This window comes from Aulostomus chinensis, chromosome 22, assembly GCF_037954235.1.
Source record: "Aulostomus chinensis isolate RoL2024-O1b breed Wild chromosome 22, RoL_Achi_v1.0, whole genome shotgun sequence".
Classification (NCBI taxonomy): domain Eukaryota; kingdom Metazoa; phylum Chordata; class Actinopteri; order Syngnathiformes; family Aulostomidae; genus Aulostomus; species Aulostomus chinensis.
The window spans coordinates 9,244,752-9,269,802 of record NC_141341.1 but is presented as its reverse complement, the minus strand read 5'-3'; the positions used below and the strand labels follow the sequence as shown (position 1 = coordinate 9,269,802).

The 25,051-nt window shown below is 43.3% G+C and overlaps 4 protein-coding genes, 1 long non-coding RNA gene and 2 other non-coding genes across 11 annotated transcripts in view; 3 read left to right on the top strand and 4 right to left on the bottom strand.

The window, feature by feature from the left end:
* Nucleotides 1-1,340: 1,340 nt before the first annotated feature.
* On the bottom strand, nucleotides 1,341-9,272 carry LOC147240638 (uncharacterized). Its single transcript, XR_015111258.1, has 3 exons — nucleotides 8,915-9,272; nucleotides 3,524-3,743; nucleotides 1,341-3,214 (listed from the first exon to the last, which is right to left on the bottom strand). It is a non-coding gene; the product is annotated as an uncharacterized LOC147240638 (long non-coding RNA).
* On the top strand, nucleotides 1,597-4,007 carry rpz2 (rapunzel 2). The gene is made up of 2 exons (XM_086193601.1): nucleotides 1,597-1,711; nucleotides 2,949-4,007. Exon 2 carries the CDS (start codon nucleotides 2,990-2,992, stop codon nucleotides 3,677-3,679), a length of 690 nt encoding a protein of 229 aa, XP_086049727.1. The 5' UTR covers nucleotides 1,597-1,711; nucleotides 2,949-2,989; the 3' UTR covers nucleotides 3,680-4,007.
* On the top strand, nucleotides 7,630-13,669 carry krit1 (KRIT1 ankyrin repeat containing). Its single transcript, XM_086193600.1, has 17 exons — nucleotides 7,630-7,827; nucleotides 8,618-8,787; nucleotides 9,007-9,163; nucleotides 9,511-9,603; nucleotides 9,671-9,800; nucleotides 9,872-10,115; nucleotides 10,252-10,367; nucleotides 10,608-10,751; nucleotides 10,852-11,008; nucleotides 11,375-11,482; nucleotides 11,662-11,818; nucleotides 11,947-12,098; nucleotides 12,190-12,356; nucleotides 12,453-12,540; nucleotides 12,655-12,861; nucleotides 13,116-13,232; nucleotides 13,352-13,669. The coding sequence occupies exons 2-17, from the start codon at nucleotides 8,686-8,688 to the stop codon at nucleotides 13,439-13,441; spliced, it is 2,229 nt and encodes a 742-aa protein (XP_086049726.1). The 5' UTR covers nucleotides 7,630-7,827; nucleotides 8,618-8,685; the 3' UTR covers nucleotides 13,442-13,669.
* A 735-nt stretch (nucleotides 13,670-14,404) lies between these two features.
* Nucleotides 14,405-19,518, top strand: cyp51a1 (cytochrome P450 family 51 subfamily A member 1). Its single transcript, XM_086194387.1, has 10 exons — nucleotides 14,405-14,766; nucleotides 14,869-14,967; nucleotides 15,386-15,562; nucleotides 15,662-15,788; nucleotides 16,061-16,235; nucleotides 16,971-17,090; nucleotides 17,216-17,411; nucleotides 17,504-17,599; nucleotides 17,714-17,882; nucleotides 18,139-19,518. The coding sequence occupies exons 1-10, from the start codon at nucleotides 14,605-14,607 to the stop codon at nucleotides 18,315-18,317; spliced, it is 1,500 nt and encodes a 499-aa protein (XP_086050513.1). The 5' UTR covers nucleotides 14,405-14,604; the 3' UTR covers nucleotides 18,318-19,518.
* On the bottom strand, nucleotides 16,440-16,511 carry trnaw-cca (transfer RNA tryptophan (anticodon CCA)). Its single transcript has one exon. It is a non-coding gene; the product is annotated as a tRNA-Trp (tRNA).
* trnaw-cca (transfer RNA tryptophan (anticodon CCA)) lies at nucleotides 16,798-16,869 on the bottom strand. The gene has a single exon. It is a non-coding gene; the product is annotated as a tRNA-Trp (tRNA).
* Nucleotides 19,519-19,539: 21 nt separating the features above from the next.
* akap9 (A kinase (PRKA) anchor protein 9) overlaps nucleotides 19,540-25,051 on the bottom strand; it is a 54,560-nt gene continuing 49,048 nt past the window's right edge. For all 5 annotated transcript variants that reach the window (XM_086194382.1, XM_086194386.1, XM_086194384.1 and 2 more), the window contains 12 exons: nucleotides 24,556-24,706; nucleotides 24,058-24,402; nucleotides 23,665-23,943; nucleotides 23,352-23,557; nucleotides 22,976-23,081; nucleotides 22,533-22,727; nucleotides 22,088-22,291; nucleotides 21,704-21,936; nucleotides 21,522-21,613; nucleotides 21,277-21,421; nucleotides 20,735-20,865; nucleotides 19,540-20,065 (listed from right to left, as the gene is read on the bottom strand). In XM_086194382.1, the coding sequence (XP_086050508.1) occupies nucleotides 20,022-20,065; nucleotides 20,735-20,865; nucleotides 21,277-21,421; nucleotides 21,522-21,613; nucleotides 21,704-21,936; nucleotides 22,088-22,291; nucleotides 22,533-22,727; nucleotides 22,976-23,081; nucleotides 23,352-23,557; nucleotides 23,665-23,943; nucleotides 24,058-24,402; nucleotides 24,556-24,706 (2,131 nt within the window). In that variant the 3' untranslated portion in view covers nucleotides 19,540-20,021. The remainder of the gene's footprint in view (nucleotides 20,066-20,734; nucleotides 20,866-21,276; nucleotides 21,422-21,521; nucleotides 21,614-21,703; nucleotides 21,937-22,087; nucleotides 22,292-22,532; nucleotides 22,728-22,975; nucleotides 23,082-23,351; nucleotides 23,558-23,664; nucleotides 23,944-24,057; nucleotides 24,403-24,555; nucleotides 24,707-25,051) is intronic.

Below are 25,051 nucleotides of genomic sequence, written 5' to 3'. Positions count from 1 at the left end.
AGAGAGGAGCAGCTGAACATTAGAGCGCTGGGGCGGGATGGGGGGGCCTGTATGTGTGTTAGGGCGAGGGGTGGGGGTGTGTGTGTGGGGGGGGGGGTGAGAGCTATTCATCGAATCAGGTTGTTCACTAATCACAATAAATAATCACAATAAGCACAAACAAAATGTAAATGATTAGAATTACAGAAGTCATTGACGGAGCTGTTCTGTACTACAAAACAATAAAACTGAAGATGGAAAGATTTGCTAAATACTGCACTTCAGGTCACCTGACATCTGCCACTGTATGTGGCAATCAATTTTTTTTGATTAACAGCAGAATAATTTATCCAAGCACATCTCGTCCTCCCCATGGACACAAGCTGAGGATGTGTGAGAGGTCCTTTACCCTGAGAGGGGAAGGGTGTGTTTGTGTGTTCATGGAAAACTCTGCAGATGCTTTTTTGTCTTATATCACTCAGTAGGAAGTCAAACATTACACAACGGCCTTGTTCTTGTCGCGATGAACAATATTTGTTTAGCTGTTAAGACAGGTGGTATACCCAGAATCCACATTCCTATAGCTTTTATTACATGCCATGTGGATGCGGTGAGTAATACTCGTCAACGTGGGGTCTCTTTTAATAGTTAAAATGTTGTTTTGATTGTGAGACTCAATGTTAATGTGTAGGTTTTAACTGCTTTGTGTGACATGCAAACAAATGCTGAGGAACGCACCAAATTCACTTGATGACTGTTGCTGTCCCCAGAGCCGGACCAGATGTTGGACACCCTCCCTCCTCTGTGTGCACTTAGAGAGCTGAGCCCCTCAGAGAGTTGTTGACTGCTTGTGAAGCTTAGCACAATCAAAAGTGCCTTTATCCATATTAATAGAGCTGAGTGAGCGATAGCCTGATTTTCCAATCAGACACATCGTCAGGATTAATTCCTTTGATGCAAAACCTCCAAATTTTATTCCTGGGAGACAAAACAAAAGACTTGTTGACAACTACAAGATTAACTGCTACCAATCATTTTGGCCAACTTTGTAAGAAAGGATGAGGATGATAACTTTTTGGACGAACCAAGATCCTGAACCTTACTGGAATATACCAGTTCAACCTGCGGGTCCACTAACATTCATTGCACTACTCAAACTAGGAGCCAGTTGGTATCTGTGGGTCTTAGGTTCCTCACAAACACACACAGGGGAGGAGGGAGTCTATCTTCTTGTCAAGCTCTGAGGCAGATGCCAAATAAACATACATCTTCAAAAATGGTGATTTTTTTTTAAATAAAATCATGAACAATGTTTTTGATGTAGTAAGTCTAACAAGAAAAAAATCAAATTAGGAATTTGTATCTTTAAAACTGTATGGACCTGATTATTGGATGAGAATGTATCTCTAATCCAAGTCTTGTCTTAATTTGGGTCAGACTAATAGTAAGACTTGAAAGGGGGAAAAAAAAAAAAGATTCCACTTCCTGGTCATTAGACATTGTCTACATCTCTGGTGTTTCTGGTTACAGGCTGGTCTGGAGACTGCAGCAGCAATTAATCTGGAGGAAGTCTCCTCCTCCAATCAGCACAAGGCACAGATGAGTCACTTCCTGGTCTTCACTCCCTTATTTGGCAGGAAGGGGCTGTCCTGAGTTGGTTAGGGAGCAAAATGGTGGCAAGGAAAGTCAGACGGCTTCAGTAGACAGAGAACTACCAACAGCTTTATCTCTGGTGAGTAAACATCTGCAGCACTCATGTGTAATCAACAATCAGTGCTGGTGTGTGTGTGTGTGTGTGTGTTTGAGGGGAGAGAGATAGCTGAGCCAGCTGATGTTATGAAAGCTCAGTAAGTGATGGTTGATTTGAGGGTGTACTCAGATCAGGAAATGAGGGAGACGGGGATAAATACACAACAGTATCATGCTGTAGTTTAAGGCCCCAAGTGGCCTTTTCTTCTCCAATGAGAGCTGCTGAAGAAGACGGCTGAAAGATTACAAAATGATCCCATGTAACTGGTTCTACTCATTCTTGTTTCACTACAATGACACACCCACTCCTTATTTTTCCAAGAGGTCAACATTGGACGATGAGTAATCTCCCAACTATGAGAGAATTAAACCACAGTTTTATCTTAGAAGATTATTCAATTTGATTTATGTGGATTTAAGTGAAACCCCTAAAAAACAAAACAAAAAAAAAAAACACTGGAATGAAGGAAAAATTTTGAAACTTGGTTGGAATAAAACAAAGTTCTCTCAATATTTTTATAAAATTGAAATTAATTGAGAAGACAATGGAGAAGCACAGCTTCTATCATCCAAGAGATTATTTCTTGAAATATCATGGTAATTAGGATAATGACCCCTGGTGACGAAATTAGGATGTCTTTGCTGTTTGTCTGTTAGCTAGCAGAAGGTAGAACTCAATAAAAAGTAATATAATATTGCAGGCATCTTCATTTAATAGACACATTTATCGTTATAATTTCTATGAGTGTAGGATGCAGAGTCTGATTTAAGGTGTAAGTCTAAAATGTAAACGTCTATTTTTATTTTAAGAAAACAACATTTCAGCATGTCAGCTTAAACTTGAAGAACTTGTGATAAACAATTCTCCTGAAGAAAATAATTTAAATATGATCAGTAATCGTCGTGACTTGATAAATCCAACTCTGCTCAAAAGTAAAAGCGCTGTCACCACAGATGTAGCTAAGTGTACGATGATACCTGCTTCAATATGTCAAATGTGCAGCAGTTGGTGGAATGGGTGCCGAGTAACAGTGGACTTGGTCGTCATTCAGCAACATTTTTATGGTCATGCTAGTAAATAAACATTTGCCTCTGCGAGCAATTGTTTTGTTCAAGTTCCAGTTGTATCCAGGGAAAGTTTTGCTGAGACTGTGACGGAACCCTCCAGAGTACGGATTCCGTTTAATTGAACATGCTGTTTTGTTCTGTCTTTCTTTCAGACTGACTTTGACCTTAACGCGGCTGAAGAGAAGCTGCAGTGATGGCGGACTCTGCCCAGATCAAGAAAACTGCAGCCAAGGTTTTGTGCTGTGTGGAGAAGGTGTCCTCCTTTGCCTCCTCCATCGACCCCATCTTTGGCATCGTCTCGTCCCTGGTTGGGGTAGCTCGCAAAGGCCTGCTGGATGAGGAGGGCCATGCTCTGGACAAGGACTTCCAGGCTATCCACGCCAAACTTGAGAGCATCTCCCAGAAGAACCAGCAATGCCTGAAACAGATCCGCATCGATGAGGTGAACGAAACCTTCGGCAAGTACGAGGAATACATCAAGCACCAGTACACTGCCTTCAACAGCATGGTGGCGCAGATGAAGAAAGATCCGGACAACAACCGCCGCTACATGGACGAGTTTGACAAGATTTATACCCGTGACAAGGGTGACTTGAGCCTGAATGTGTACTACAATGGTGTGATGGGTACCAACTCCCTGTTTGGAAGATCCCTGTTGAAAGTGTACCTGGATAACTGCAACAAAAACCAAGAGATTATGGAGCGCCACTGTTCACACATCACTCACCTGTTCCACATGGGCCTCATCGCCCTCATGGCCTACACGGCTGTGACAGAGGATGACGAAGACGAGGTGCGGGAGAAGTGGGCCAAGAGAGTGCATGACATCCAGATGAAGATGCAGGAGGTGCTCAGTCAGTGCAAAGACAAAAACGCCTCCTGACCAGCAGAGTTGACGTCCAGTTGATGGCAACACAGAGAAACTACCAAATCCTCTATGCTCTGAGCTGTGGACCAATAAGAAAAATGACAAATCATGTAATAACAAAAAATGTAAAACTGAAGCTATATTTCTGTTTGAGCTACACTTGATATTATCACAGCAATTGTTATTAGATCCACATTGTATTTGCTTTTTAAAAAGAGGCTTGTGTTTGATATGGTCTGAATAAAAATATGCATCAGTTGATTATGTATTGTTAAACTGGAAATTCCATGAACTTGTTGATCTCAACATTTAAACAATAAAGGGTTATACTCCAATACTTGAATAGTCGAGTGTGACCAGCAGACCAGAGGTGATGTTCTGTATTAAGCCATGAACTGGGAGGCAGTAACAATTGGATCATGTTAATATGCTTAATACAAAAAAATGATAGGAATAAAAACAGTTAAGGGTCTTATCATATAAAACTACAAAGGTTAATAGAAAATTACTACCTTAAAACAACTCATGGCAAAAACACCATAAAAAAACATAAAAACAAAACTCTCCCTAAAATTGATAGAAAAAGTCCTCATTTATTAAACCCAGGAAACAATGCTTCATTCCCTCTTATGAAATGACATTGCCGCCTCTTTGACGAGGTTTTATTACGTCTATGCCTGGTATCAGCATAAAGGCTCACATGATGCTTCATATCATTAAAAATATCTTGTAACAGGACCGGTGATGAAAATCTTTTTAATGGCACTCGTGTTGACCGACTCCATTTTAGGGAGCAGGAGGTCGGTCTCTCTCTCTCTCTCTCTCTCTACAGAGAATTTTAAATAATGCAACTGTGGTTGTTGTTGCATTTGGCCTCCTTAGTTCAAAGGAACAAAATATTTATTTTTCCATAACAAAGACAACTAGATTCCATTTAGGTTCCCGGAGGTATGATATGTCATTAAATTATTCTTCAGAGCCATGTCATATTTTAATGACAACAAAAAGACAATCAAAACTGCATGCCATTTCTGGTGGCTGTAGTGGTGACAGAATTCCAGAAGTATGATGTCAATAAAAAATAAATTGTTCCAAAGAAAAAAAGGAGACAAGATTAACAAGAAAGTGGTAGAGGGAGTTCTCACTAATCCAGCATCAAGAAAATACTTCCGTGTATCGAGTGTCATCAAAATTCAGAGACAGATATGATCCTGAATATTGGCTTATAAATGCAGAAAAAAAAGGTGGACTCAAAGAGCATAGAAACGCTGTTCAACCCTCATGGATCCACCAGTGGACCATCATCATCATCATCATCATCATCCAGTCACACCCCCAGAGAGACCACACTGAGTCCTGAGGAGATGTGTAGACCAGAGGTGATGTTCTGTATTAAGCCATGAACTGGGAGGCAGTGACAATTGGATCATGTTAATATGCTTAATACAAAAAAATGATAGGAATAAAAACAGTTAAGGGTCTTATCATATAAAACTACAAAGGTTAATAGAAAATTACTACCTTAAAACAACTCATGGCAAAAACACTATAAAAAAACATAAAAACAAAACTCTCCCTAAAATTGATAGAAAAAGTCCTCATTTATTAAACCCAGGAAACAATGCTTCATTCCCTCTTATGAAATGACATTGCCGCCTCTTTGACGAGGTTTTATTACGTCTATGCCTGGTATCAGCATAAAGGCTCACATGATGCTTCATATCATTAAAAATATCTTGTAACAGGACCGGTGATGAAAATCTTTTTAATGGCACTCGTGTTGACCGACTCCATTTTAGGGAGCAGGAGGTCGGTCTCTCTCTCTCTCTCTCTCTCTCTCTCTCTCTCTCTACAGAGAATTTTAAATAATGCAACTGTTGTTGTTGTTGCATTTGGCCTCCTTAGTTCAAAGGAACAAAATATTTATTTTTCCATAACAAAGACAACTAGATTCCATTTAGGTTCCCGGAGGTATGATATGTCATTAAATTATTCTTCAGAGCCATGTCATATTTTAATGACAACAAAAAGACAATCAAAACTGCATGCCATTTCTGGTGGCTGTAGTGGTGACAGAATTCCAGAAGTATGATGTCAATAAAAAATAAATTGTTCCAAAGAAAAAAAGGAGACAAGATTAACAAGAAAGTGGTAGAGGGAGTTCTCACTAATCCAGCATCAAGAAAATACTTCCGTGTATCGAGTGTCATCAAAATTCAGAGACAGATATGATCCTGAATATTGGCTTATAAATGCAGAAAAAAAGGTGGACTCAAAGAGCATAGAAACGCTGTTCAACCCTCATGGATCCGCCAGTGGACCATCATCATCATCATCATCATCATCATCATCCAGTCACACCCCCAGAGAGACCACACTGAGTCCTGAGGAGATGTGTAGACCAGAGGTGATGTTCTGTATTAAGCCATGAACTGGGAGGCAGTAACAATTGGATCATGTTAATATGCTTAATACAAAAAAATGATAGGAATAAAAACAGTTAAGGGTCTTATCATATAAAACTACAAAGGTTAATAGAAAATTACTACCTTAAAACAACTCATGGCAAAAACACCATAAAAAAACATAAAAAAAAAACTCTCCCTAAAATTGATAGAAAAAGTCCTCATTTATTAAACCCAGGAAACAATGCTTCATTCCCTCTTATGAAATGACATTGCCGCCTCTTTGACGAGGTTTTATTACGTCTATGCCTGGTATCAGCATAAAGGCTCACATGATGCTTCATATCATTAAAAATATCTTGTAACAGGACCGGTGATGAAAATCTTTTTAATGGCACTCGTGTTGACCGACTCCATTTTAGGGAGCAGGAGGTCGGTCTCTCTCTCTCTCTCTCTCTCTACAGAGAATTTTAAATAATGCAACTGTTGTTGTTGTTGCATTTGGCCTCCTTAGTTCAAAGGAACAAAATATTTCTTTTTCCATAACAAAGACAACTAGATTCCATTTAGGTTCCCGGAGGTATGATATGTCATTAAATTATTCTTCAGAGCCATGTCATATTTTAATGACAACAAAAAGACAATCAAAACTGCATGCCATTTCTGGTGGCTGTAGTGGTGACAGAATTCCAGAAGTATGATGTCAATAAAAAATAAATTGTTCCAAAGAAAAAAAGGAGACAAGATTAACAAGAAAGTGGTAGAGGGAGTTCTCACTAATCCAGCATCAAGAAAATACTTCCGTGTATCGAGTGTCATCAAAATTCAGAGACAGATATGATCCTGAATATTGGCTTATAAATGCAGAAAAAAAAGGTGGACTCAAAGAGCATAGAAACGCTGTTCAACCCTCATGGATCCACCAGTGGACCATCATCATCATCATCATCATCATCCAGTCACACCCCAGAGAGACCACACTGAGTCCTGAGGAGATGTGTAGAGAATCATGAGTTTCACTACTGACCAACTGTATAATTGAAACATTAAATAAGTGTTCTGTTGAATAGGATCATATTTCTATCTTTTAGTATGGAGACCCAGTGTATCTAAAAAGAAACTATGGAATAAACACAAACCCATGCATGAATGCAAACGTAACATTGCATAGAAACTTTTGCACTAACATGAAAATCATGAGGGTTTACATGAGCAACTCTCCCCCTTTTGACAAAGAACAGTGAAACTGTTGCACTTACAAAAACAAATCTCTAACTGTATGCAGAAAAGGATCAATGGTCATTTCATCACAATACACTGGTGTTAGGTTTTATTTCACTGTTTCATAGTTGCATTATATTCTTTGTTCAACACAAAACACTAAGATTTTTTTGGAAATTTTGAGGAGATTAAATGCTTTGCTCCTCATTAAAGCCCACTCATTAACTATATCCAGTCTAGAGTATTTCTACATATACTGCAACTAAAAATACATGACATTTCTACTTCTGAGGCCGCAGTGAATCCCCCTCACCGCCTGAGTCCTCTGTTGTCCTACCGGTGCTGACGGTCCGTGAACGTAACGTGACTCCCTTGTTGTCTCTGGCTAAATTACGGGCCTACGACTACCTCAACCCAAATATCTACTCTGGAAGTTTACCTGGATCAATGGAGAGACCCAGGACTGATTCGTGTCACTAAATGAAGACTGATAAAATCGGTGTTTGGGGCGTTTGACAAAAATTCGCTTCGCTTTCGGTAAGTTTGCACCGTTTAACGATGTTATGATGAGTTGCGACTTAGCATCCCGGCTACAGCCTCCAAACAAAGTTGACCATGTTGGCTCAAGAGAAGGAAGTACATCAACGTCGGAGAGACCCAGTGGTGGATAATAAAATACAGAACAATGTGCACTTTTTCTTTAGCTGTAACTAGTTAAAAGACAAGAGAGCATCTGGTTTCCGGGGCGTGACCCTCATCTGAACTCAACAAGTTGATCTCTGCTGCTGCCTGTCAGTGTTTCCCTCACAGAAACCAGAGGACTAATCTAATCACTTCTGTCCTCTTGAGTTTTTGTTCTACACTTGCAGTTTTGTCTGAAGTAGTTTTTAAAATCTTGCATCTGCTACTTTTGTCGCTAAATTCAAAACACTAACAATAATAGTCACATTTCTTATACATTATGTTGTAACAGCAGCCATTACGCACCTCATCTGTTGTTGTAAGACCTCAAGATAATGACGCAGTTTATACCTGCTTCATACATTTTTAACGGATGTGCTGTTACTTTAATGTTCCTCCATTGTTGTCTCCTCTGTTTCCTTTAACTACATCCTTCTAATGAGGCCTTCTCACAACGGCCATTTTAGCAGCTTGATTAAGAGTCACAGTCGTAATCAATGGCATTCATATTGGACAGGACGAGCAGAAGATCTGTGGCTGAGGTGCTTTCAGCTCCAAAACAAACTCAAAAACATAGTCCCAGGATATCAATGTACTGACTAACTGGATGTCAGTCAGTTCATTCTCCTGTGATTGTGTGTTCCAGGCATGCCTCTCCACAGTATTTGGCCCTTGTGCAGGATGTTTTGCCGGGACTGAAGAGAAGTCGGCGCGATGGGCAGCGAGGACGGCCTGGAGGATGTGTTTGTCGCTGTCATTCGCCCAAAGAGTCAAGTTAGCTTGAGCTCCAAGGAGTACCGAGCCAAAGCATATGAGGTACATGTACTGCTTGATTGTTGATCACATGGATCACATTCAACTGGAGATTTTTTTATTATTATAACTTCCTTATATATTTAACATGTATTTTAAACATTCCAATTAACCAGTTTGTGTGAGTTACCTCTATTGCAACAGCAAAACATTGACGCAGCCAGTTAACCAGCAGCCCTCAGTTCTTGTCTGACCGTGTGCTTCCATCTTTCCTCCGTGAAGATCCTGTTGGCTGAAGTGCCTTTGGAGGGGAAGGAAAAGAAAAGAAAGAAAGTCCTCCTGGCGACGAAGATTCAAGCAGGAGGAGACAAATCCAAATCCATACTGGACTATGTCGACGAAACCATCAAACCAATGTCTAACAACCCAGCTTTCATAGGTACATCTGCAACTGCTGATTTTAGTTCAGCTTGTGGTGACTCTCAGGTGAAGCACGGCTCATCACTAGGCTCTGCTGAGGTCTGATAACGAGCCACCCATTTGAATCAGGTGTGTTGGAGCAGGGATGTGTCTAAAACATGCAGGGTGGTGTACCTTGAGGACCAGGATTGAGAAACACTGGAATAATGGAACACTGGTCCAAGTAGGAAGTGCATGTCCTTGCATTGAACACTAGGGGCATAATCCTTATGTTGGAAAAAGTCACAGACACTAGACACAATTTTGAGGTAACAATGTGGTAGGGAAAGTCCTGTTGCTTGTTCTCAACACAATGTCGTGTTCCAGGGAAACGTGTGGTGCACATGAAGAAATTCACCCTTGACGGAGACAATGAAGGAAGAGAGACCTCACTTTTTGTTGTGCCAGTCAGTGTTAAAGGTTAGCTGAAGTAATTCCACAAATTTGTATGTGGTTCAGCAGTTTATTAATGAGCTGTTCTGAACAGATAACAGCAAGTCTGCCTACAATGCTGGGAGCCCCAACTTCTACTGCTTCCAGGATATTATGCGGGTCTGCAGCGAGACCAGCACCCACTTCTGCTCCATAACCTCCAAGATGCTCCTGGCTTTAGACAAGTGAGGATACATGAAATATTTAGGCTTGCCTTTGCTAGTCAGGAGACTTATGGTCTTTGGTACCTCCACAGATGGTTAGCAGAGCAGCACACCGTGCCTCACGCCATCCCCGCTCTGTTCCGGCCAGCACCTGTTGAACGGGTGAAGACCAACGTCAACAACCCTGCATACAGCAGTGACGGAAAACTGAGCGACGAGGGTCTGCACATGGGCTACACTGCCCTGGAGATTAAGAGCAAGATGATGTCCCTGGAGAAGGCGGACATGTGCATCCTTAACCCTCTCTACGGCTCTGATCTGCAGTATACCAACCGGGTAAGAGACGCCGTCATACCACATCTGAGACTGGAATCAAAATCGTCCAACAACTTATTTATTAATATTCAGTTCTGCTATTAATGAATCCTATTAACTCACGTCTCTTCATCCCTGTGTGGGATTTTGTTTGCAGGTTGACAAAGTTATCATCAATCCCTACTTTGGGCTTGGAGCACCGGACTACTCCAAGATCCAGATTCCTTCCAGGGACAAGTGGCAACAAGGTCCCAACTGTGTGAATGAAGACAAGTGAGGCATTATCCTAGCTTGAATCTAATGCCTGGATAGCTCAGGTGGTTTGTGGCTCGTGGGTTTGAGCCCCATGTTTGGCGTTTATACTTAAGAAAGCTGTTCAAAAATGACAATCGAACTCCTTGAATGTGCACGCATATTTACATTTGATCTATAAAGCTGATTCTGATATATTTATGTTCTGGGGTTTTTGTGCCATGAAGGGATCTGATCTGTTGGATTCTTCTGTCTTCATAGAGAGCGTCAGTGGGTGGATGACTTCCCCCTCCATCGCAGCGCCTGTGAGGGAGACACAGAGCTGCTCTCCAAGCTTCTGGACAGTGGCTTCTCAGTCAAGCAGCTGGACAGCGACCACTGGGCGCCCATCCACTATGCCTGCTGGTGAGTCTGCTGTTCATCACTCCTCAAGGATGTTTTTTTTGGGGTGGGGGGGGGGTTTGAGTTTATCTTGTTCATGGGGACGTCTGTGGGTCTCCATCAGGCACGGCAAAGTTGAGGCAACCAAACTCCTGCTGGACAAAGGCAAATGTAATCCAAACCTGTTGAACGGTCAGCTCAGTTCCCCCCTGCACTTTGCAGCAAGAGGCGGCCATGCTGACATTGTACAGCTCCTGCTGCAGCACCCCGAGATCGACCGGGTACGAAATGTGATGTTGGTGTTAACATTACATGCAATGCATCAAGAATCATGTCTTTCATTCTTGGTTTTTAATATCTCTTGGGCGGTACAAAAGGTGTCGTACAATCAGGACAATTTGGTGAATTGAAATTCCGAAGCTTTAACAAGAGAAATTACAAACCATAAAGAAACACATTTGGAAGGCTAAATATGTCGGCTTTTTTATGGCTGAAGTATTGCTTTAAACCGTCGTAGCTCAACTCGGCTCATGTGTGAACAGAGCAGGTCATTTTCTGGAGTGTTCATGAGGAGGGAGGGGGGTGTGTGGTGTTGGATCGTTCATAGAATTTCCATTAATATTGATATCAACTTTTACCAACAACAGCACATAGAAGACCAGCAGAAGAGGTCGCCGCTGCAAGTATGTGAGGAGAACAAACAGAACGAATGGGAGGAGACGATGGAGCTCTTGCAGCAAATTAGTAGCAAACCTGTGAGTTGCACATCACACACTGATTATTATACTGAGGTGTGACACCCAAGAAAAGTGAACTGTCGTTGCAGTTGAGTCTGTTGTTCACTAGATGGTGCTGTTTTCTCAAGCACAGTCGGAAGTGTCCTTCAGAAAGTTAGTTTTCATCTTTTTTATCTTCTGTTGTCTGTGTTTCACAGTATGAGAAGGTGCGTATCTACCGTATGGACGGCTCCTATCGCTCTGTGGAGCTGAAACACGGCAATAACACGACAGTGCAGCAGATCATGGAGGGAATGCGTCTGTCTCAGGACACGCAGCAGTACTTTACTATCTGGATTTGCTCTGAGAACCTCCGTGAGTTCAGTCACAAATTCACTCAAGCACAAGCTGTTCAGGCAGCTTCAAAGAGACAAACCTATGAGCAACCGTCACATTCTTGAGTAGCTTTGTCACTTCAGCTAATGCGCCTTAACGTGTGACAGACCTGCAGCTGAAGCCATATCACAAGCCCCTGCAGCACCTGCGAATCTGGACGGAGATTGTGACAGACCTGACGGTGCTGGACCCTCAGAGGGAGACGCCTCAGCTCTTCCTGCGTCGGGATGTTCGGCTGCCTCTGGATGTAGAGAAGAAGGTAGCTTGCACGCTGAAGTTAAAAGTCATGGCAAGGAGCTTTGGGGAACAGCGTGGGGATACGATCAGAGTTACTGACTGTGTTGTTCCAGGTTGAGGATCCGCTGGCCATCCTCATCCTGTTTGATGAGGCCCGTCACTGCCTCCTGAAGGGTTTCTTTCCTGCTCCGGACAGCAAGCTGATCACACTGGCCAGCCTGCTCCTGCAGATCATCTACGGCAACTATGAGAGCAAGAAACACAAGCAGGGCTTCCTCAAGTAAGAAGATCATATTTGTACTTGAATACACACTGCACTTATGAAATAACATCAAACCTTGTTTTTGCTTGAATATTCAATGCTTTTTTTCAACAGTGAGGAAAACTTGAGGTCAATTGTGCCGATATTGAAAGTGAAAAGCAAAGCGTACCACTGGACCAACAGGATTCTTCATGAATATAAAGTATGCTGCAGTTTTCAAACACAAATATCCTTTTGATATTTAAATAAAACCCCACTGAGGTAACTCTCTCTCTCTCTCTCACCCCCCCCCCCTCTCATTCTCTCTCTCTGACAGGCCCTGAGCACCAGTGAGGGGGTGAGCAAAGAGATGCATCACCTGCAGCGTCTCTTCCTGCAGAACTGCTGGGACATCCCTACCTACGGAGCGGCCTTCTTCACAGGTCAGGTCTACACCAAGGCCAGCGCCAGCAACCACAAAGTCATCAGAGTCTATGTGGGGGTCAACACGAAGGGTCTTCACCTCATGAATATGGAGACTAAGGTACCCTGTCGTCTTTTTTTATGTTGACTTTTACATTTTAAACATTTCCGAGGTGTGTTCAAGGTTTAAAGGGCCACTTTTATGGAGATAAAGGGAAAATTGTAACCCCCAAAATTAGACCCCCCGCGACCCTGAACAGGCTAAGCAGTAGAGAATGGAGGGATGGATATCTGTCAGTTGCTAATAAAATCTTAGATCAGTGTTCGTTGAATTTTTGATATCCAGTTTATTAATTGAAACCTTGGACCTCCTAGGTCCTTCTCATCAGTTTAGAGTATGGGACATTCATGTGGCAGCTTGGACACGCGGACCAGTACTTCCAAATACACAGTGGTGAAAACAAAATGAACTTCATCGTGCACACAAAACAGGTAACTACGCTGAAAGTGGTTCACACACTGTTACCATAATCAGGATTAGCATTCTTGAAAGCCTTTTTTTTCCCCAACTGTAATCTTTTTTCTGTCACTTATGTTTTATTTCCTCTCAGGCTGGCCTCATCATCAAGCTCTTGATGAAGCTAAGTGGACAGATGACCCCAAATGATAAAGGTGCCACAGACAAATACGCCTACGGCTGAACAACAGCTGAGGGCAACAGAGCTGCCAAAGATGTCAGCGCAGGTTCTTACTGACTGGAATCTGACTGCAAAAATGCTGGATGGACCTCTGCACAAAAGCCTCATTCTGTATCTTAATCTCACCCATATCTCTCACAACTTCACACTGTGTTTTTTCGACTCCTATATTTTCACGCATGTAAATAAGTTAATTTAATGTTTTGTTTAATAAACTGATTGTCGTCTGAATGTCTTCGGGTTTTCCCTCTCTCTCTCTCTCTCTCTTCCTGTGGAAATGTTTAAACAGAATAAGGTAATGTTGATATTGTTACTACAGATAACTTAGAAGTATTACAGTATTTATAAAATAGTTAAAGTGTGTAAAATCAAAATTGTCAGCTTGCTCTGGCCGTCCAGGTGACACAAATCCATAATATTCCTAACATACATTATTTATCTGGGTCCTTTGAGATTTTTACCTGGTTATGTGACATCACTTAACATTCAAGAATGCATTCTGTTACTTAAATCTGCCCTCATTCAAGTGAAGTTGACCAATCTTCAAAATTAATCTGGTAAATGAAATAAAAAAAATGTAACCTGGCAAGTGATTAGCAACGAGGCTACAATGATTAGCCGTTAGGGCACAGCTGAATCTACTGATTTAGACAACTTTCTCCTTTTAGTTGTCAGTGACATTGAAATGTCGTATATATGTTCAGTCTCTAGACAATAGATTCAACTGAATTGCAACTTGTTGGACAATAAGATTTTTTATTGCCAATTACAACTTTTCTCCTTTTTTAAAAATAAATAAATAAATAAATAATTCACGTCCCAACTGAACAGAACACACCATTTCGCCTTGCGGAATGACATCATATAGCCAGACATCGGTTCACACAGCGGCAGCCAATCAGAGCAGCAGGTGTTTGACAGACGCGCGTCTAACAGCCAATGGGAAGCCGTCGTTGGTCAGGCGTGGGCAGGACGAGTTGACAGGTAGAGATGCGGGGTGAACAATATCAAAGAGCCACTAACTTGTGCAGCAGGTCATCTGGACAATTATGAACTAGGATTCGAGGGGGTACCTAAACAGGCACGGCGGTTGTCCTGCAAACCTGCAAGCTAATTGACTGTTTTTAGTGAGTTTACGAGGCGTTTTTAGGGAGAAGAGCGCTAAGATGTCGATGCACTTGTACCAGCTGAGCAGCAGGCTCCTCGGGGACACTGTCGGGAAAGTGAACGACAACTTAACCTCCGTGGTGCTGGCGGCGTCTGTCATCACGCTCACCCTGGGATATGTCTCCAAAATACTGCTCAAACAGGCGTCCGAAAAGGATCCAGTGAGTTAGCCTGAGATCAACTATGAAGTGCTAAACGTAATTTTTGAGACGTAGTGTCAATATGTCATTCATTAATGTCTGTCTTTTTTTTTTTTTGTGCAGAAATATCCACCTTACATCCCTTCCAGTGTTCCCTTCTTGGGTCATGCTATTGCGTTCGGAAAAAGTCCCATTGAATTTCTAGAAAATGCATATGAAAAAGTAAGTGATACCTTGCTAGAACTCGAGTATTTTGATGCTGAATGTGCAACTTTTTTTTTTTTTGAAGTCATAATTTTATTGACTATAAACGGCAACATTGGAGAAGGAGTCCAGCAGCGTTTGGATTGTTCGTAAGACCAAAATAAAAAGCTATTTCGATTTGTCAAAACTGGCTTTTGTAAGCGTTTTAATTCTTAGTTTTTTAGCTTAAATTATCGATGGCCTTATCAGCATAGTAGAAATAGTGTTTTCCTTAACCTGCAACAGTTCGTTTTTCCTCACACACTCACTTAATTTCTTAATGGATCTAATCAGTTCACAACCCCTCTGATGTACTCGGTGACCCTTGGTCCTGACCCTGAGGCTGAGAGCCTTAAACCTTGCATGTCTGCCCCCCCCCCCCCCCCCCCCCCAACAGTATGGTCCAGTGTTCAGCTTTACCATGGTGGGGAAAACCTTCACCTACCTGCTGGGCAGCGAAGCAGCAACGCTGCTCTTCAACAGCAAGAACGAGGACCTGAACGCAGAGGACGTCTACTCCAGACTGACCACGCCAGTGTTTGGCAAAGGAGTGGCTTACGATGTTCCCAACCCGGTGAGTCCATCAGAGCGGCTGAATCTTCAATCAACAAATCCACAGGAGGAGCGGCGTGTCAAAACCAGAGGGATCAGCGCTTTCTTTAATGTGTTGCAGATCTTTCTAGAACAGAAGAAGATGCTGAAGACTGGATTGAACATCGCTCATTTCAAGGAGCACGTCAAGATCATCGAGGCAGAGACCATCGAGTATTTTCAGAGATGGGGCGACAGCGGGGAGAGAAGTAAGAATATACGATCAGGATTATATATCGCAGTATTTGCTGTTGGAGTTGACTGCTGTTTTCATATTTCTACAAAGTGATTTACAGCTTTACGTTGCATCTAAACCTGCACGTCTAAATGCATGGCTAATACGCCATATTTTGGTGTCTGAACAGGAAACCACTTCATTTTTTGTGCATGTGTCTGTGTAAAACTTCCCATGTCATGTTAAATGAAATCAACGATTATGGTAACAACTTTGGATTGTTACTATTCCATCCTCTTGCTCCAGACCTGTTCGAGGCCTTGTCTGAGCTGATCATCCTGACCGCCAGCAGCTGCCTCCACGGGAGCGAGATTCGCAGCATGCTGAACGAGCGAGTGGCGCAGCTCTACGCCGACCTAGATGGAGGATTCAGTCACGCCGCCTGGCTCCTTCCTGGCTGGCTGCCCCTGCCCAGCTTCAGGTAGGAGGAGCCCAGGACACTGACGTGACAAGCCAAGTAGTTCATACGCACATATATTGACAGGAGTGGTCAGTGGTCCTGCCTGTAGGGTGAAATAAGAACTATGAAGTTGTCTGCACTGGTTTCTAATACTGTTTTTCTCACTACACTGCTGGATGAAGTAGCACGTAGTTACACAGAATTCAGGATATGCAGTAACCAGTTTGACCCTGATGTGATTCGAACACACAACCTTCTGATCTGGAGTCAGATGTGCTACTGTTGCACCACAGAGTCTGGGGAGTGTGAACAAACTGGATGAAAAAGGCTCACCTCTCCTTTTTGAAATTTTACTGACGTTTCTTTTTTTTTATGAATTTCTTTTAATTTTTCTTTTAAGTCTGCAAGCTCTTAGGTCCCAGTGACGAAACCAATATCATTTAGTATTACCTGCCAAGTAAGGCACATAGCCTTTCATGCCGTTTTCCTGTTTCTTCTGTTTTGTGTGAGTATTTAAATCACCAGTAACTGTAGGGTTAAAGGACTTAGCAGCAAAAGGCTTCAGGGGATGAAGCAGCTCTATTGACCCTGACGTGATTCGAACACGCAACCTTCTGATCTGGAGTCAGACGCGCTACCGTTGCGCCACAGAGTCTGAGAGCCCCTTCCTTCATGGTTGTAATTATAATGACTTAAGCTGTAGAAATTTATTCACTGAAAGAAAGTGTGTTTAAAAATATGGTTTGTGGTCATTAGGAAGCGGGACAAAGCTCACAAAGAGATCAAGAACATCTTCTTCCTAGTGATTCAGAAGCGAAGGAAATCAGGTGAGAAAGTGGACGACATCCTGCAGACGCTCATCGACGCCACCTACAAGTAAGAAGCCATGAAAGTTCCCGATCCTGCAAATCAGAACCCTCCCTCGGGTTCCTGAGGTCACTGTCAGACACAGAAGTACCACTTTCATCAGCTCTGATCCAGAAGGTTTCTTTGATCTTCAGAGATGGACGCCCCCTGAATGATGACGAGATTGCAGGGATGCTGATCGGTCTCCTGTTGGCGGGTCAGCACACGTCTTCCACCACCAGCGCCTGGATGGGTTTCTACCTGGCCAGAGACAAAGCTCTGCAGGAGCGCTGCTTCGCCGAGCAGAGGGCGGTGTGCGGCGAAGACCTGCCGCCACTCGACTTCGATCAGGTAGACAAGGACTCATGTTCTGTTTACTTTTATACACTGCCTACGTCGTTAATAGTATTTCGATAAATTATCTCTCTTGGCGTCATCCTCAGCTGAAGGATCTCAGCTTGTTGGAGCGTTGCTTGAAGGAGACCCTGCGGCTCCGCCCACCCATTATGACCATGATGAGGATGGCTCGCTCCCCTCAGGTGACACACCATCAAAACTACTTTCCTCTTTTGATTTTAATGTGCAGTTTTTCATCGTATCTTCTTTTTTTCTGTTTTAAGTAAACATAACATTTAATGTATATTTGTCCTCAGACTGCAGCCGGCTACACCATCCCTGTGGGGCACCAGGTGTGCGTCTCCCCGACCGTTAACCACCGTCTGCACGACACCTGGGACGAGAGGATGGAGTTCAGCCCCGACCGCTACCTCAATGACAACCCGGCAGCAGGGGAGAAGTTTGCCTACGTGCCGTTTGGAGCTGGTGAGAATGAAAATACTGAACAAAAAGAAGCCTCCCTAGTCTTTGGCGATAACACCACCATTCGTGCACAACTTTACTGAAACACCTGAAATGTGTTTCCCAGATCAAATATAGAAACGCAAACTAGCATTAAAATAAATGCTCTTGATTAAATAAAGAGAATGAAAGAAAATGTATCTTTTTTTGGAAAAAAAGAGAACATAAAAGAATGTTGAGAAATTATTATCTTAAAGACACCGATCCTCTCCTCCTCCAGGCCGCCATCGCTGCATTGGCGAGAACTTTGCCTACGTTCAGATCAAAACCATCTGGTCCACGTTACTCCGCCTGTATGACTTTGACCTGGTGGACGGATACTTCCCCACGATCAACTACACCACGATGATCCACACCCCCCACAACCCTGTCATCAGATACAAGAGGAGAAAAGAGTGAAGGGGGGCGAAGGAGGACGCAGTCAAGCATCCTGAGTGGGACTTGAGTTTAGGAATATTTAGATCAAAGCACTTTGATGTTGAAGCTGTTTTGTGCCGTTTCCTGCATTTTTCCAAACGTGGACGTTACTTGAGTTTCCAGAGACGAATAGCACAGATAATGTGACTTTGACTTGAACAGTGATGCTCAACTTCACGAATGAGACTTCAGAAAACTTAGAAACAGATAGTAGTGTGAGGAGTGAAAGTGCTTTGGTGATGGGAGACATGTTGGATTAGGATTAAAGCAGGTTTCCCCTCAGTGAATAATTGCCATAATTAAAACCTTCTAAACTGTGTTAACCCTAATCTCTGAGACGAGCCTGTTGCCTTCCTGAGGAGTGAATTTTCACTGGTGGTGAAACGGCTGTGAGAGGCCTAGAAACACAAACATAAATAAGATGAATGATGCTGCTGCTTTTTCAGGTTGCTTGTATTCTGCATGCTGGCTGGGACTCGATGGTGCATCACTAATATTAGTAGCTCCACCTGGGATCCTGCAGTGAGGCTCCTGGTGTACCAAACAGTGACTGGGGGGGGATGTGACCATCCACCAACAGCAGCTGAATGCCGTCCTACCAATCAAATATGCTGTTCCTTCACCAAGAAGCTCGAGCTCAAAGATGCTGGATCTTTTTAAAAAACACATCGTCTTTATCGATAATTCACTGGTTACAAATGTCTCCGGTGGAAAAGCAGACAAGGTGACGGCGTGCCGCTTTAGCTGGACAAGCTATGGCAATGATGTCATTCCCAAATGACCCACAGCATCTTCCTGAGCTGCGTCATTCTGAAAAAAAATCTCCAACCACGGCACTGGCAGAATGACATAGTCCAGACTTAATGGGTTCTGATGAGGTCACAGTTCCAGCAGGCAGAGGGTCTCGTCCGCCGACTCCAATCCGTCATCCCATATTTGAGAGATTTTATTTTTTCTGTAATATGAAAGTCTCTTCTTTGATTCCACAGATGTTGTTTTGTTTGTTTTGGTTGATTAGACTCTGCTCTGGGGGTTATATCAATAAAAAGAACAATGAAAAGGTGTCATCTGTTGTTTGGTGTAATGTCGCTATAATTATGAATGTCAATCCAACAGCTGCAGTGATACATCAACCATGTTGAGATTAATAACTGTTAAACCACACAATAAAATGAATGAACGACGTGACAATGAAGCTTGCTTTCAAATATTGTAATCCTCTTTATTTCAGTTTTTGACAAAATACCCAGAAAATTCAAAGCTCCTACGCTTTACAAAAATACGTTCTCTACAAATGTCCTCTGTAGTCTGTCTGGCCTAAACAAAACACAGTGTAGTGTAGAATATCCAGTAGCAGCCTCCTTAACGATACACCCAAACATTCTCTACATAACGCTCCACCCATACAACAGAAACATAAATTAATCATCACGAGGTCTTAAATTAGCAGTAGACAAATATACACGATTGTATTCCATCCACAAACGAAGAGGCATATTAAATTACAAACATCGTTTTCAAGTGCTGGCGACGTGAAGCCTGAATACATATCGAACACGAATAAAAAAATGCGTTTTGGTCCAGATGGAAAGATGTAGTTCACACCAGAATGATAGAAAACAGCAGAGCGCTCAGCACGAGAAAAGGCAACTGAGTTTCTTCAAGCCAAAGTAAATTTTCAGCATCTTATCGTCTCAAGCCAAAGTGCAATGGAGCATATGAAGAAGCACCTGCAGAGGAGAGAGAGAGAGAGAGAGAGAGACAGAGAGACAGAGAGAGAGACAGAGAGAGGTTGGTTAGTAAAAGAAAGGTTTAATTGCATGAGGTGACAAACACAGTGACCTCATTTAATTTTATATTTGGATCCTGAAAATGCAAATTTATTCAAGAATGTTCCTGCAAACGTCTCCTTCAGTTTCAGTTTATTAGGTTTCTATTTCTCAGCTAAGTGTGGTAGAAAGTTACAGAAATGTTTAAAATAAGGTATAAAAGTTTGTTTTTGACGAGATTTGACTCATTCCTTAGCAAGACTTCAACAAATAAGACAGAAAAAGGGTCTTTTCTAAAGAAATGAAGATAAAATACATCTTTAGTCTAACTGTGCAGCGGTCAAAAGACTATTCAGGTGTAAAAAGGATTATTAATAACCTCACCATGTCAAAATACCACATTATACAGAAATGGTTACCATGGCAACCTCAGCGTGAGGCACACAGGCGATTCTATCTTCCATGTCTAAAATGTGATAGTGTGTGAAAATCAGTGTGTGACACAAACAGGTCACACAGGACTTCAAATGATGTGTGTCAACACAGCAGGTGAGAAGTAAAACTTTGCTTGTTTTAACGGAGCTGCTGACAGCAGGTCTGTTATGTACTCTGACAGCAGTGAGCGGTTACCTGATGTCACACTCCCTAGCCTCCTCTGAAGGGCCTCCAGTCGAGAGATGTAGTCTGTGAGCGCTCGGTCGGGGTCGTAGCTCTGCAGGTGGGAACAGGAAAGAGCGCCAGGGTCTCCGGCCAAGTGGAACCTGCACAACACAAAATCATTCTTTTTAAAAAAAAAGGTCACTCATCAAATGTGAATTGTGACTTGTCTTAGCATTCATTACATTTAGAGGTATTTGTTTTAGCGTCATCGTAGGAGGGTCAATTTCTTTATTCAGATTTGTTCCGATGAGATGATAATAAAAACAAACCATTAATTGCCAGCGAAGGATTTTAGTGACAACATGTTGGAGAAATCATAATTAAGACACTGAGCCATTTTTCTGGTTAAAGCTGCTCCAGCATGAGAGTTTCCCCTCCTTTCCCTGGTTCATGTGATTGTTATTCATTCTTGGTCAGACAAACACATATAAGGTCTGTATGAGCTGATGCATTAATGTTGATTATTTCATCTCAGTGACGGGTAAACGGAGGATAACCATTGTAAGGCGTACCTGTGCTGTGTGGAGGAGACCGCTGATCTGGGGGATTCACGTCCACAACGCCCTCTGCTACTGGAGACGGCTCCTCCTCCTCCTCGGTCTCTGTAGACGTCTACGCTGCCTGGATGAAGATAATGTGAATCTCTCACATCGGTACCTGACACAGATGGAAAGAAAACATCTCCTGAGCATCATTCTTTCAAAAATCTGTTGTTGTCATCCTGTGGAATCCTGAGGACACGGTCTGTTCTAGTTACCTATTGTCTGACCTCCGTTCTTGCTGACGGTGCAGGAGGATGTGGAGCTCATCCCTGTTGCTTTATGCCAACGTTTCACTAGGAAACGCATTCTGTACCAAGAAAAATATTGTTTATGAATATTTTCATCAAGTTGGGGTAAAGGAAATCAAGGATTGAACTGGCCAGCTCCAACTGCCTACCTGGAGAGAGCGATTGAGACTCGGACAGCAGAACGGAAACGCATCAGCCCCCGCCTGCGCTGGCTCAGTGACTCCAAGCTGGACGGTGACGGCCGGCCTCCCATTCTGGAGAGGAGCGTCAGCGTGGCTTCCTCACACTCCTGGAAGCCACCCAGTAGTAACAGCAAATACTTCTTCTGGTAGATGAGAGCTTTGCGGAAACTTTCTGACCTCAAGTACTTCCCATACATCCTCTGCAGGAGGAGAGAGGGACGGGAGAAGTGGAGTGAGAAGATGAGCTTCTCTATCATTTCTCTTAGCTTTGGTGGCTAAAATCTACTCAACAATATGAGGCTGTAATTAATGAACAACCCCTGAGGGATGAGCTGATTTGCATCGTCTGACCTTCAGTGCTGCATTATCAGCCTCAGGACCAGTTATCTCTCGCAGAGCTTCTGTCCGGATCTCTCCCCTGAGCCGGGCCACCTGAGCCTGGGCTAGTTGTAAGGCTTTCTCCAGACGGACCTTCTCTCTATTCCAAGCCTCACGTTCCTGAGAGAGCAGCATGTCTGCAGAGTCCAGTTTTGACCCTCCTCGTCTGCTGCTGAACTGCAGGCCACAGACGAGCACAGAAATCAACAAAAGCTGCAGACGCCATATAAATGTTTAATGAAAATTAGGTTAACATCAAAATTCAGATTTCTTCTTGAGGTGAAGAACAAATAAATGGGGCTTCCGGTGTCTAACACAGTTTGTTTTGATTCTACCGTTCCTTATTTTTACCTCTATAACTCTCAAACAATCTAAAAATAATCCCATCTGTCAGCAGTATTTCCAGTCATGTACTCACACTGTCATCTGACCCCCCTCCAGCGTGTCGGCAGCGCCGGAGCTCTTCCTCCAAGCGAAGTGTGTGGTTCCTAAGATCGTTCTTCTCCTCTGTGAGACGGCTGACAAAACCAGTCAGCTCAGCATTCTGCCTCAGCAGACGCTCTGTCAGGGAGCTGGAGGAGCTGGTGGAGCCTCCTGCCAGCAGGGACGTACTCTGAGGACAACATACAGCAGAGTGGAACATGCGTTAGGGTCGGCCACCTCGGCATTTGAGCCCGAATTTCCAACCGATTCAGTTTTGAATCCAAGTGGAGCCTTTAGCCAAAGTGACAGCCCCTTAGAGACTAAAGACCTCACCCAATTTTATGCACTGTATACATTTTTGTCTGTGTTTAACAGCTCTGCCCCCAAATTTGATGAGTTCTTCCACACTACATCCCTGGTGGAGGGAACAATACTGACCTCAGGGAGGAGGGGGAGACCTGGGGATTGCTGCAGCATAGTGATGACCTCATCAACACTAGTCTGGACCAAGGACAAGTCTTCACTGTGGACTTCTGCAGTTGGCCTGTATGGAATAAATTAATAATAATTACATTCTAACAGCTTCTATCGAGAATGAACAGTTATAACATAACCTTGGTCGTTTATGTGATAATTACATGTCATTTTCTGTCAAATTCTAAGTTGAGTAATTCAAAACTAAAGGAACTAAAGTTGTGATATAAAAGTTGTCTGCTGTTCTTTCCTGTTAGCTTATAGTCTCAACACGCTTCACCAAACATGCAGCCACATAGGCGATGGACTCTGAATATAAACATATCAGTGTAGTTGGTACCTGCCAGCCGTTTTGCTCGCCATGCTGCGGATCTTGGAGGAAACTAGACGGAGTTTGCTCAGGATCTTGTCAACTGTTCTCCAAGGACCCTGGTGTGGTCCGCTGGAGGGGCTTGTCAGGGCGACCTCCGTTAGCAGGGGCATGCTTGGGCTCTTCTGCTGGAACACCCAGTCTTTGGTTCGGTCAGTGGACTCACTCTGTCTGGCCTGCTTGGATTAACACAGCACTGTTAAGACATTGTATAAATGTATAAATAAATGCATGTATAAACATCAAAGATGAAGAGCCTTCAAGAGTAGAAGCAGACACCCACACTCAGACCCGCCCTCTCTTCTCCCCTCTGCTCTTCCAGTCGAGCCATCCTCTCCTCTAGCTTCGCCTTCTCCTCCTCCAGGCTCCTCCTTCTCTCCATCTCTCTTTCTAGCTGTTCCTGGACCGCTAACATTCGGGAGTCGAGGTTCTCAAGATGGGTCCGAGCTTCCAACAGTGCCTCCTGGTCTCTTCTTGCCTTGTGATTCACCAAAGTCAACGCCTCTTCTTTTTTTACCCCTGCAAGTCTTTGAGCTTCAACTTGACCAAGGAGTTGCACCACCTGGAGGAGGCAGAGCAGATCAAACAACATTGATCCTACTGGTTTCACCTACTGGTGAAAGCACTTGCTAGTGTGGGTGTGTCAATGAACAAAAGACAATCACAAACATCTCACCTGTGTGTGTTTGTCATCCAGCTCCTGCTGCAGTCTTTCCAGAAGCTTCCCTTCCTCTGTTTGCCCTCTTCTATCCTCCCTGACCTGCTGCCCATCTGCTGGACCACCTTCTGAGAAGACCCCCAGCCGCAGCTCTCTCTCCCTCCCCAGAGCGGAGTTCATCTCCTGGGCCTTGGCTCGCTCCGTGTCCAGCTGGACCTGGAGCTCTTGGAGGTGTCTATGGAGGCTCAGCTGCTCGTGTTCGGTCTGCTGACAGAGCCGAGAGGAGGCCTGGCGTTCCTTCTCCAAGGCTGACGTCAGCTGGGCCACCTGGTTTTTCTGCTCCTCCAGAGCCAATTCCAAGTCCTTTGAGGGAAATAGAAACACCTCTTGTTTTAAAAATGAACGATACAATGGAGAAAAGAAAACACAGAAGTGTCATAACTGACATGATTGTAGCTCCCATCAGGTTCATTACAGGTCAAAGATACAAAAGTCACATGTCTAAAAGGTTCCTACCTCCAGTTCTTCTCGTTTATTCTCCTCACTCCTCCCAGTGCGACACCTCTCCTTCTCTACGGCCCACTGAAGATCACGGCTTCTCTTCCTCTCTTCTATCAGCTGGTCATTCAGTGCATCCACCTCTGCAGCCTTCTGGGATACCTCCACCCTGTTCAAGGATAAAGGTTTTTGCATTTTGCATCATTCTTGATGACTGTACAGCATCAAGCTGACCTACCATCTATCCTACCAGGTTTGGATGCAAATGCTCATTGGTACATTTCAGCTGTTTGTTCATTCGATATCTTTTCAAGTATATTGTTTGATTTGTTACATGGCCGATGACTGGATCTCCCCCATCTTCATCTATATCACTATTACATGAACGGGAGCTCTAGAAGTTTTATAATCATAAAGAATGACTTATTGCTGTGACACGAATAGTACAAGATTCTGTTTGGAGCACGTTATGCTACAGTGGCAATAAATCTCTGTGTGGACTGTCATGAGTTTA